The 12522-nt window shown below is 46.2% G+C and overlaps 1 protein-coding gene and 1 long non-coding RNA gene across 3 annotated transcripts in view; one reads left to right on the top strand and one right to left on the bottom strand.

Annotated features, from left to right (window-relative positions):
• Positions 1–12522, top strand: part of LOC128398493 (uncharacterized) — an 88606-nt gene that overhangs the window by 12964 nt on the left and 63120 nt on the right. The window lies entirely within an intron of this gene.
• Positions 5719–12096, bottom strand: EN2 (engrailed homeobox 2). The gene is made up of 2 exons (XM_053359633.1): positions 9266–12096; positions 5719–6504 (listed from the first exon to the last, which is right to left on the bottom strand). The coding sequence occupies exons 1-2, from the start codon at positions 9861–9863 to the stop codon at positions 6188–6190; spliced, it is 915 nt and encodes a 304-aa protein (XP_053215608.1). The 5' UTR covers positions 9864–12096; the 3' UTR covers positions 5719–6187.

The following is a 12522-nucleotide window of genomic DNA, read 5'->3' as shown; positions in this document are numbered from 1 at the left end:
TTTCCACACAGAAGAAAATCCAGAAAGGTTTTTCTAAATAAAGTATTGTAGGCGGACCCGATGCTGTAGAAGGACTTGTGTTGGCGCTTGGAGCAATGACAGTTCTGCATCCGACCAGCTGGTCTGTTGCTGAGCCTCGCTTCTCTTCCTTTCCCTAAATATTTATTAACTGGACAAATGCATGGTGTATTTCCAATAGACCCAGTAGTGTCGTAGGCATAGGCAAATAATATCACGCGTGGTTCTAGGTACTCTTGTGTGTGCCTGGAAAGTCCGTGCTTTACAGAAGTTATAGCATTAAACTATATCAAAAATACAAAAGCTACAAATTCAACAGTGAGAAGGAAGGTGGGAGTGGAAGTCCATATTAGGAAGAAAGAGCATTATTTTTATGTTAGTCTTCTTAAACTGTAATCATTCTGTCTTGGCTGAAATAAATCAATGAGCTGGTGTTGATTTTACTATTAAAAACACTAAAACGAGCCTAAACTGGCATATCAACGAAAAATGCATTACGATGCTTTAAACAGGAGCAGCAAATGGGGCCCACGCGATCTACCAGATTGTAAATCACAAGCCACTTACACTGGAGTAGCCCTTTTGGTTAAATGGGAAATTTTACGCAAATTGGTTGCATTCTTCCTCAGTTTGTTCCAAAGCAAGTTGCATCTTGGTCTGCAACTCAAAAAAAGACCAAATGTGAAGAAGTGGGAGAGAAGAAACTGTGTCGACTCTAAGAGGCCAGGATCTTAGGGTCATCCAAGCTGGATCGCTCAAGTTTCTTCTTGCTCCCTCCAACTAGGTCACTCTGGCTCCCACATGGTTGTACAGAAACATAGCTGTACCGCCGCCCAAACACTTCCCCGTAGTTCGAAATTTACCCTAAACCTAAGGTAGGCTATTGCTTAGAAAATCACACCCAGAGTCTACACTAGTTAGCCCCGTGCTGGTGGGTGAGCCCTGGGGACTTCCCAGCACCTTCTCACACCACAAAAGAGCTCTTGGGATGTTCCAGGAGTCTGAAATCCTGGCCACAGTTGAGGTATTTAAACCAGTAAGTCAAAGAGAATGCCCCGCTTGGAGCCAGGAACTCAGATCTTGGTCTTATCAATGCCTGGATTTTCCTAGGCTGTTATCCGTATGAAAGTGCTAGAGAAATCTTAGAAAACATGCATTACTTCTTATCCCAGATGTCATAAAATTATTTTGCTTGGTTATTTTGTTGAAATCAGTCTGAATGTTTACCAAATTAAGTTGTGCCATCTTTACATTATCTCCTTACTTAGCATTTCATAGTTAGAGATGCTGGTCTAGAAATCATGATATCCCAGGGGCACTTTGTATGGCTGCATGGGCGGGGATTGAATAGACAGGTCGGATATTAAATCAGCGGGATGCAGAATGACTTTTTGCCACAACCCCAAGCTTGCTAAATAGTTTCGCCCTCTGAGGGGGCGACTCACTGACCACTTGCACAGAAGTAGTCTTATTACCCTTCGTAGGACTGCGCTAGTGTAAATAAACAACGAATCCATCTCTTTTACCTTATACCTATGGCACAATAGGGCAAGCACATTTGCATATATAGTGCCTGGAATATTGCCTGTGTGGGGCATTATAGAATGCAGTATTACTATGGAGCGGTTCCTGGAGCAGATCGTAGTGTCGAAAAAGAAATTGCTTATAAAACAAGCTACCTGCCTGAAGTTAAGATCCATATAAAACTTAAATGCATATTATTATGCTTTTAATTTTCAAAAAAACACTTTTGTCAAATGATACGTGATATCACTTTCTTATAGGGCTTGCTGTTTGATATGATTAATTTATTTCCATGAGAAATACCATTATTTGTGAGTGCTCTGTTAAAATCCTGGAATGATAAAAACTTTTTCTTAAGCAATTAAACGTTGTTAAGAAAGTAAATTCTGTTGTAATCAATGGAACCAAGTAAATTGGTTTGAGAGTAGATTACAGGTGTAGATTGGTCGCATTCGTCTCAGAAACCTTCTAAGTTACGGAATTTAAGATCCGGATGGTTGTGTGCCTGCAGATACTTTTAAATGTATGCATGGCTTCATTTCTACATCCTGCACCCTCAAGTTAAACTGCAACCCAATTGAAACTAAGTAGTAGGATTTAAGCTGATTTGGTCCCATTGATTTTAATGGGACTAAAACTGGATTTAAATAGAAGCACTTTGGTTTAACTGGGTTGTAGGTGATCATATGTACAGTTAACTTTATGTATCTGCCCACGCATTAAAATCTATATGCATTCCTAAGATGTAGAAACACACCGTATTTTCAGAGTTAATGCAGTTTTACATGAGAGCAGTTACAACTGTTGTGTTATTTGGCTGACTTGAGTGTAGTAGTGATTTATGTAATGAACATATCTGTCGTTGTAGAGTTTTTATTTTTAGGGGGGAAGCGAGTTAAATTAGAGGTTTTGTGGTTTGCCTTCGCTTTCATCCGGATCCAGTTTTACAAGGGCTGAAACTTTCAATATGCAGGACGTGCCCCTTTGAACAGAACAGCCCACACTTGGCCCTGTTCGCTTTTTCGCTTTCGCATTCCTGTTAAAGGCCTCTTTCTCCGCGCGGAATGGCAACGTAATTCTTGATGGCCTCTTGTAAGCTTTCAGTTCAAGCTGCCTCGAAACATATTCTCTTCCCCCTCCTAATACTGCTGATTTTTTCCGAAAGTCTTAAGTTCTTGCAGTTTCCCATTCCAACTGCAAACTTTGTGCGATTGTGGTAGTTTCTGCGGCTGCTCTCTAAGGCTTCAATCCTATGGACATCTGCTTGGGCGTAAGCCCCATCGAACACAGTGGGACGTACTTCCGAATAAGCAAAAGCCCTTTGGATCGGGTTGCAGACTCCCTGTCAACCAATGCGTTTGCATACTAAAGGCTGCCCTGTAAGGTATTTGTATCTCGATGGGTGTGCTGAAATAATTCCCCTTTTCGTGCAATACACTTGACTTGGTATACAGTTCATGGAACTTGAGTGGCTTCATGTTGGTATTTTCTGTCTGGATCTTGAGCAGACAGTATTTCCTGCAAGACTGTTATGTTCTCCAAAAAGGATACGACAGCCTGCTCAGTCTCTTTAAATATTAGTTTTACAAATATTCCTGCTTTTTTTGGCATATTGTCTAAAGCCACTGCAATGAATTGATTGTATATATTAACGGTCTATACAGTATTTGCTTTGGGAAGTTGCAGCGAGGTTTAGAAGAATTCAGAATGCAAGGCAATCCTATATACTCAGAAGTAAGTCTCACTGAGTTCAATTGGGCTTACTCCCAAGAATATTGGATTTTATTTATTTATTTATTGTATGGTAGGTAGAAATGCCAAATATGTTTTAAGAATGATGAAAAAGCAAGTTCAAAGATACCATTTGTGTTTAACATTTTGAAGCATTGACCTCTTATAGCAGAAACAAGGTCTAGTAATATAATTTTGGTCTACAGCCTCTTTTTCTTTTTAAAAGAATCCTCCTTAAGAAATATTGCCAAAATATTTGGGAATAACATCTCTTTTATTGCACTAAAGCAAATGAGAACCACATTTATTTCACTCTCCCTACCAGAATATTAAATTCAAATTGGATATTATTGTCATTGGATTCGTATTTATGAATTTATATAACTTTAGGTTTTGCAAACATACTTTTCTAAATCACTTTCCCAGCTGTTCAGACATTGAAATGTATATATATTCGCAAAAGAGGAAACTTGTTATATGTACAAAACATATTGTACATATATTACTGTCATGTTATATATTACTAGTCCTGAATGCTTCCAAGTTCTAATGTTTAAAAGTTTGCTTGCCCTTCTCATGTACAGATGTATTATCTAAAGTTTCTTAATTATTCAACAAATCGATTAACCATCTGGTAGCAAAATTGTTCTTCTTCTAACTTGACATTCACAACTCTTTTACACCTATGTACAATTCCCTTAGGACTCAGGAATCAACTTTAAGGACTATATGTTGCTCCGGTTCAAAGTTTTGATGCACGCATTCTAGATTTCATAATAAATGTGTTTTTTTTATTTAATGCAGTCTTCAAAGATTTAAACACACAAAATGCAGTGAAATTGTCCACAATTTTGAGACCACAGTTGTAAATAGAAACATTCATATTTCATAAGTTTATAAATATTTGATACTGTGAATTGTAAATGCACATGTTTTATAAACTGAAAAACACCTTTGTTTTCTTGCTAAAAGGCAATGTCATTGATTTCTGTCTCCTAAGCAGCTGATGATTATTCACAGAATTTTAAATTACAGCATTGGTTGTATACTTTCTTTTCTTTCTTTTCAAAGTTGATACTACTATGTACAATATGTGTCTACTATAATTGTGAAATAAAGAGAGTTTTTAAGGCAAAGCGAGAAGTTTAACCTCAACAATCAAGAAGACTATAGTCCTGAATAATTGTACAGCATCCTCCCATGCGAGACCTCTGGCCAATATTTTGGAGACTTTTCCTTTCCCCAAGAAAAGGAGAAGGGTTGAAGTGTGGGAGAAAATTCTGAATAAAATACAAATAATTAGCTTCACTGTATCTCACATTAGAATCAGAAAATTTAAAAATGTTGGGCAAGGAAAGAGGGGCAATAAGAAATACACAAAAATCATTATGACTTTTATGAATTCTTCACAATTCTTCGTAATGTATGTGCTCAATTAAAAATCTCTCCCATTTTCGGGAATGAAAGGCAACTTTTTTCCAACATGGGCTAGTGATTATTTCCCCTTAAAAGAAAAGGCCAGTTTCTAACCAAGAGACTTTAGAGACAACCCTAACCCTCCTCCTTTTATATCCTCTTGCATAATAGAAGTCAGTTAAGCTGAAAAGGTGCCCTAACTCTCTCTCCACCCTCCCTCCTCGAGATTTGTTCTTTTCCTGAGCCAGGCTGGTTGCATGGAAAAGCCTTCCCTAGCCCAAAAGCTAGTGATGCAGACTTCTCACCCCAACTCTCTTATGTGCACAAACATATACACACACACTGGCTCCCCGCCCCCACAAATGCCACAGGGGCCTGGTACATTTGTCCGCAGCACTGCAAAGCTAAAGCGCCAGGCCAAGCTGCTTTCTGAGCAGCACTTTAAAAAGAAGCACCGAGCAAGCGCCAAAGCAAAACAATGTAGGGAACTAGCAGATGGGAATGGGATGAGCTAATGGGACACAACAGCAAGGCAAGCTCCGAAGCGTGTGGGGTTACCCTCCCTCTGGCTTCTCACACTGGGCAATGTCCATCCTAAAACTACAAAGAAAAGACCTTCTTCCCTTTTTACTTCCCAGGACACTGTCCCGGAAGTTACAAGGTTTTATTCTAAACTTTTCCCATCACGCTCCTTAGGCGGGAATAATTACCGAATTAAGATGTCCTTGATTGAAGTTGGCCACTATTTGTTTACCAACTTTTTCTGAGTCTCTAAATACTACCTCCCCTCACTCACACACACATCCTTTACTCCAGTCTAATGGAGAAATGAGGATAAATTCAAGAAACGTTCCTAAGGCTTAACATCGTGTTTCAGTACTTCTTTCCCCCGATTTCTGAATGTGTTACTTGCAAACGGGCAGCATGTTTACATAGTTAGCTTATAATTTATATTGTGATAATTAAAGTTCTACACCCATCCCAAAGGCAAACACAAGAGGAAGAAAAGAAAAAAAGAAACGTTAAAACTCATAGAACAAATAGGAGAACTATTTATTCGGTTCACAGCCTCGTGAAATGCAGCAATAAAAATCTTTGGACTTCAGCAAAAGTTGTCTTTAATATTTTGAATTTCAAAAAACAGTGTCCAATGTCCATTTAAAACAGTGCTTAAGTCTATAAAAAGGTAACTTAAGCTTTTAAAAAAATTGATAAAGTTAGCATCTAAAATTTCCATAGAACAAAAAGAAAATCAAAAAATATTTTATAATCAGATATTTTGGATATTTTTTTTACAACACCTTACCTGTAAATTATATATATACACAGAATATTGCAGAATTATATCTAATACACAATATTTCCCCACTATTTATGCTGGTATAGTTTTTTATACACTGGCCCTTATTTGTTTTTGTTTTTAATTAAATTATTGCATTGTATAAACTCTGACTCGCCCCTTCCCCCCCCCTCCCCTGGCTTCCCCCCCTCCCCTCATCTACTCGCTGTCTGACTTGCCGTCTTTCGAGGCCGTGGAGTGGTTGTACAGTCCTTGTGCCATGAGGTGAACCGCCAGGGAGTTCTTGTTGCCGGTGGCTTTCTTGATTTTGGCCCGCTTGTTCTGAAACCAGATCTTGATCTGAGACTCGTTGAGGCTGAGTTCTTGAGCCAGGCTTTGCCTCCTCTGCTCTGTCAAGTATCTGTTCGTCTGAAACTCCGCTTTGAGTCTTTGCAGCTGCTCCGCCGTGAAGGCTGTCCGGGGACGTTTGTCCTCCTTGTTGGGGTTCTTCTTCTTTGGTTTGCGGGATCTGGGGCCTGCGGTCCGTGGCGAGAGAAGGAGACACAGAGAGCGAGAGAGGTTGAGTGGAGGGGCGCTTTGGAAGGGAGCCCAGAACGTGCCCTGGCTTGGAAGCTTAATTCAATTAGCAGCACCGGGCGAGGGAATTTGGGTGGGGAGGAGGGAGCGAGAGACGCAGAGAGTCTCAAATGTCCTTCGCTTTTCGAAGCTACGTGCCAGTTGGTTCCCTCTGCCCCTCAGGGACCAAGTTCAGCGCATGCCACCAATGCCCCTCTCGCTTTTTCTCCAAGCAGGGCCTTCCTTGTCAAATGGAAAGGGGCTGGATCGCCACCATCCCAAGGGGGTGTGCGAGGTGGGGTCCAAGAAGAGGGAGGGGGAGCCAAGGGGGAGAGGCGGACCCAGGCCAAGGACAAGGGGGCCTTTGCCTTACCCAGAGCAGTGCCCTCACACCACCCCCCAAGTTCACTGCGTGTTTTTCTCCGGGGATGAGGGGGTGTGGGGAGATACGCAAGCGCCAAGATGGCCAGGGAGTGAGCTCCATTTCTGCGGGAGGCCTGCGTGGGGCTCCTTTTCTCTGCGGAGGAGGCGCGTTTCGGGGACCAGCTCCATGCAGCCTTTACCACCCTTTGTTATGGGTGGCTGTGCTGTGCCCGCTCCCCCGGGGCCTTTGCGCACCCTCGCCTGACCTTCCTCGGGGCCGTTTTAACAAGGCTGCTGCCCCCGGGGCTCCCGCGCGAAACCGGTTGGCGAGCGCGCAGACACATGGTCCGCGTTGCTCCCCCGCCAACCGGGCTGCTGGGGGCGCGTCAGCCGGAGGGCAGAGCTCGCTTGCTCCCGCTTTCTCTCCCCAGCGACTAGGCCCGTCTCGGGCCGGGGCGACGCCGCAGCCTGGCCTAGGCCACAGCCTGGTTCTCGAGCTGGGTGCCAACCCACGATGACGCTCTCCCTCCTCCGCTACTCACGTCCATGGAAGCCCCTCAACTCTCGGCTGTGGCAGGAGAATTCGGCCTGTCCGAGAGGCGCTTTTGGGCAGCGCCTTTGCGGCCTTCCCCAATAATTACGAGGCTGGCGGGTTGGGGTGGGGGAGGGGAAATCGCCTGAGAAAATGACTTGGAGATCCCGGGGCGACGGGGGGGAGGGAGGGGGGAGAGGGAAGTTTTCTCTCACGTTTTCAAAAGGTGAACCAAGCGGAGCTTCAAAAAGGAATGGTGAGAACAATCTTCACAACAGCCTCTTCAAGATTGCCCCGTTTTTTCCTCCCTTAACCCCGGAATGCACTAAATGTAAACAACACAAACACAAATCCGCCCTACTTTCCTTGCCTTTGGAAAGTAATCAGAAAAATATTCGGGATTAAATTCTCCCCTAGACAGGAGCTTGCACAACTCTCATCCTTCTTGCCAGCTCCATACGTAAAATGGTAAACAGCCGCCTTTGCGACACTGAATGCATTTCCCCCTTCCTTAAAAACAGAAATATAATGCATTCATACAAAACTACAAATTAGAACTCTTCTTTTCCTCTAACAACATTGACCCCAACATTTTAGAGATACCCTTTTTCTTCTACAGTGCAATGCATATTAAAATTTAAACGTTAGTTTTAAACTAGATCGCCTTGCAATTTTGTATTCTCCAAATGTTACACTTAAGAATGGTAATTATTCTGATGGGAAATATTCTCCGTCGTATTATAAGCATCTTTCGACAGGGTTTAACTTACTCGGTGGTTTGGGCCATGGTGAGAATCTATGATAATTAAATATTAACAAAGAAAGGGACTGGAGAACAATGGAGTAAATTTCGAATCAGACGGGAATATTATCCGGCAGCGAAGGAGGTTGCTGTCTCTCTAACTCATTTTTAACACCTATGAATTTATTCGGCGATAAAATATATAGGAAGCAAGGTGGAAAGTCCTTTCGGAAAAATAAAACAAAAATCGAGATCCAATTGTTTTAAAACAAGAAAATTCTATTGAGCGAATTTGCAATTCTCCTTCAGGAAGACTAAAACACCCTCAAGTGCCCCTGACGATAAAGGGCATTCCAGGCACTCGGCGGCTCCTTGTCCCGGCTCTCTCTTCCCGAGGCAGGGCTGGAGAGATCCCCACTTCGCTCCCACCCCTGCAAGCAAGTAAGTCTTCCTTTTCAGCGGCTCTGCAATAACTTCCAGGGCCTTTTCGAGCGCGGCTGCTCCGCACGCACGAGAAGCCAGGGAGAAAAGAAAAATACTTCCAAGGCCTGCTTATTTCTAGAGGCCGGAGAAGACAACTTCGCAGGTCGGGCCTTGGCGACCAGCAGCTGAGCTAGCCAAAGAAGGGGGCAGAATAGGACGCCTCCAAGGATTGCTACTGACTTCTTTTCCATCTTATCTTCTTGGTAAACGGAGAGAAGGGGAAATGAAAACAAACCCCACCTTGCAAACAGCCTCCTGGGCTTCAGATCCCGGCTATTTCTCCCAGCTGCCAAGAAGGAAATCGCTTTGTGTGCGGCTCGAGCCTTCGGCTCTTTCTCCCCGCGCCCTCCTGGAGTTTCGTCCTCACTGTATCAAAATCCCTCCTACGCCTGCCGCTGCCTCCCCACGTTTGTTTCAAAGCAGATAACTTTGTAAAACTGTCTTATTTTGCAAAGGGTGATTGCAACCCGCCGCCCCCTTTCGCCGCGATCGCCTTGCAGCCAAGTCGCCAGCTCTTTCGCTCGCGGGCGGGAGGTGGGTGGAGGGTCCAGAGACCCTCTTCTCGAGAGGCCAGCGACCTGGTCCAGAGCTGTTTGCTTACCTGACGAAGGCCTGTCCGAATAGCGGGTGCAGTAGACCCAGGCTGGCCACAGCATGGGCTGCGCGCTGGGGAAGGAGCTGGCCTGGGAGCTGTCCGAGTCGGAGCTCAGCGACTGATCGCCGCCGCCGCCGCCACCGCCGCTGCTGCCACTGCCGCGGGACTTCAAGGCTCCGTCGAGCGCGCCAGAGTCGCCGCCTTTCTTAGCCGGGGCTAGAGCTTTAGAGCCGCCGCCGCCTCCTCCTCCGTCGGTCGGGGAACCGGAGGCTGGCGCCGCCGAGGGGCTCCGGGCGGTGAGGAGCTGCTGTTGCTGCTGCTGCTGCTGCTGCTCCGGGTTAACGCTGCTGCCGCCGCCGCAGGTACCGCCGTCTTTCCTCCGGCCGAACTCCGGCCGCAGGATGTTGTCGATGAAAAAGTTCGTGATTCGGTGCGGCGGGTGCTGGTGCGGATGGTTGCCGGGCTCCTGGAGCACCCGGGGCAGGAGCATCGCCCTCCGCCGGTTGGGCTCCCCGTCGCTGCCGCTGCTGGACTCCTCCGGCGGCGGCGGTGGCGGCTGTTCGGCGCCTCCTTCGGCGCCCGGGCGCTGCTCGTTCTCCTCCATGCTGAACACGGAGTCCCCAAATGTTGTTGCCCTCCCGCTTTTGTCTGCGCGCGCTTCGGGGCTGCTCGGTTTGGGTTACCCCCCTCCACACCCCCTTCCGCCTGGGTCCGCGGAGCAATCCAAATCCAGACTTTGCAAAGCGAGCCAGATAGAACTGAAAATATTTTCTATATATATATATATGTTGCCGCCGCTTCTCCTTCTCCCTTCGGCTGCTGTAGTTGGTTCCTCCTTCTGCCCCCTTCCAGCCTTTCAGTTCTGCAGCCCCCTCCTGCGTTCTTTGCCCCGCAATGTATTCATCATTAGGACTTTCATCCGCCCCCCCCGCCCCCACTCTTGTCCGGCTTCCGAGGGTGGAGAAGAGACTGGCGGCAACCTGACAAAAAAATGGTGACGATCCTTCCACGGGGGAAAAGTCAATGGAGCCCCCTCCGCTGAGCTGGAGAAAGTGCCTTCCTCCTCTCTACAGCGCACAAGGCAAGCGCAGGCTTGAGACACACACAGGCATCTGGACAATCACAGCCGATCTCTGGCTTCCTCCCTGCCTTTGAGCCAAATATTCCAAGTTGCACAGGAGGAGATGAGAGGGGAATCTCTTTCTCTTGCTCTTCCGGACTCGCTTTCCCTGGCTACCTATAGTGGGGGTGTAAATTTAGAAGCCACTTAAACTGAACCTGAAATACTTTCACTCTGGATTTTTGTTCTTATTTTTAATAGAGCTCCTCAAGTGACGTTGCAAGGCCGGTATCCTAGACACGTGCCTTTGGCCAATGACAGAAGAGCCTTTTGCACACGTGATACAGTAGCACTCTAGTAAATGACAGGAACAGCCCCCCTCCTCCCGTTTCCCAATGCCCCCACCTCCCGATTTTAAAGCTGCAGCGTCCTCTGCTTCTCAAGAGCCTTTTTTAATATATATAAAAAAGAAGGAATGCAGGAATATCTTCGTCTTCTAAACAAGGGATAGATTCATCACCCCTTGTCTTGCTAATCTGTTTCCTTTTATATCTTCGCCTGAAGAAGGGCTCCAGTACACACTGGTGGGGGTGGGGGGTTCCTATATTGTTTACAATTGGAGTTGGGAGGGGGAAGGAGAAGAAGACAGAATGAGAGGGGGCGAAATCCCACAATTCCTTGCAAAATGCATAAATAATATTAAATGAACCAGAGCGATACAAAGGGACTTTTTGTGTTACCGATTTATTTTTTGGGGGGGTGGGAGCGAGAGGAAGAATCAGAGGCAGTTAATTTTAAAGCAGACTCTCTCTTTCGCCGTCTTTTTGTCTTACTATTTCGCTGCGCGCGCGCGCACACGCACACCAACCAGTCCCAGCCCCTTCTTTTGTAATCCCGGAGCCTCGCCTGCAGGAAAAGACGGGCAAATATCGGGGGTTCCTGTTGGGGGGGGGCTTTTTAAATGCCAGACTGCACTGGGGCTGCTATTATTGGTAACTGCGGTGCAATAAACATAAGACGGTATGGTAATTGATTCATTCAGCTGAAAACTGGACAGGAGCCTTTGATCATTTATTCCAGCTTCAAAAACAATATTAAACAGAGAGGTTTCCCATTGACAGGCAGGAGGACGTGAGAGCCCCCCTTCCCCCAAGCAGCTCTAATCAAAATAATCAAGCGATAGGGGTATTCACACACGAACACACACACACACACACACGGAATAGATACAGCCCTCCCATTTTTAATCTTGTTTTAAAAAATCTAAATAATAAGAACTCCAAATGTTGCATTAAGGTCTGTCTGGAGTCTGCAAGGAGTGCTCCTCACCGGAGTTGCAAAGAAGGCCCCCTCCACGGGGCCAGCCCTCTCCTTGAGCGTCTCCTCCTTCGGCCTGCGAAGGATTTTTTTCCTCCCCAAACCTCCCGCTAAACACTCTGCCTGCAGACAGAACCAAAATAACCATCTCTTCCATGCCATCCGCGGGATCTTTGCTTGGCTGCTCTTGAATTTGTGAAAGTCACCCAAAGGTCACTGAAACGCTGGAGGGTGAGTGCAGCTTTAAACACACACCATAAACCAGCCGAGGAGGAGAAAGCGATGGTGATGGTGATGATGGTGATGAGAACAACAACCTTAAGAAAGCAAAAGAAAAGCTTTTGTCAACAAACTCTGACGATGGGGGAGGGGCTGGAGAGTGACGGCACATGATCCAGTCAGCGCCAAAGACAAAAATGAAGCCAAAACATCCACGGCGGCGTCCAGGCAGCTGCTCCTGCCCCTTTTTAAGATTTCCAAGGCAGACGTTGCCCACTCGGCGCTTTTCGCCTTCTCTCCCGGAGGCCCGTTGCAAGTGCGGGGAACCCAAGAGATTGGGTGGAAAGAAGGGAAAGCAGGGTTAGGCAAAGCCGGGACAGAAAACCTGGGAAGGGGTGGGAGAGAGCAAGACGCGGGGATCGGGAGGCCAGCGGCCCCGAGGGCAAGGAGCTGGCGGCGGCGGGGTAGGTGGGTGGAAGGCTGGGTCCCTAACTCCCCTCTCGCTGAGTCTCCACCGGTCTTGCCCTGGTGGTAGGCTTCGGACTTCTTTTTTCTTTGGGGGCGTCCTGTGGTGGTGATTAATCCTGGAATTGCTTTAGATTAAAAGGGAGCAAAAATTGGGGGTAGCAAATCAAGCAGACCTTTCGGAAGTCTCAGCTGAAGACAA

This window comes from Podarcis raffonei, chromosome 12 (genome assembly GCF_027172205.1).
Source record: "Podarcis raffonei isolate rPodRaf1 chromosome 12, rPodRaf1.pri, whole genome shotgun sequence".
NCBI classification, from domain to species: Eukaryota; Metazoa; Chordata; class Lepidosauria; order Squamata; family Lacertidae; genus Podarcis; species Podarcis raffonei.
This window is presented reverse-complemented; position numbering and strand designations above follow the sequence as displayed.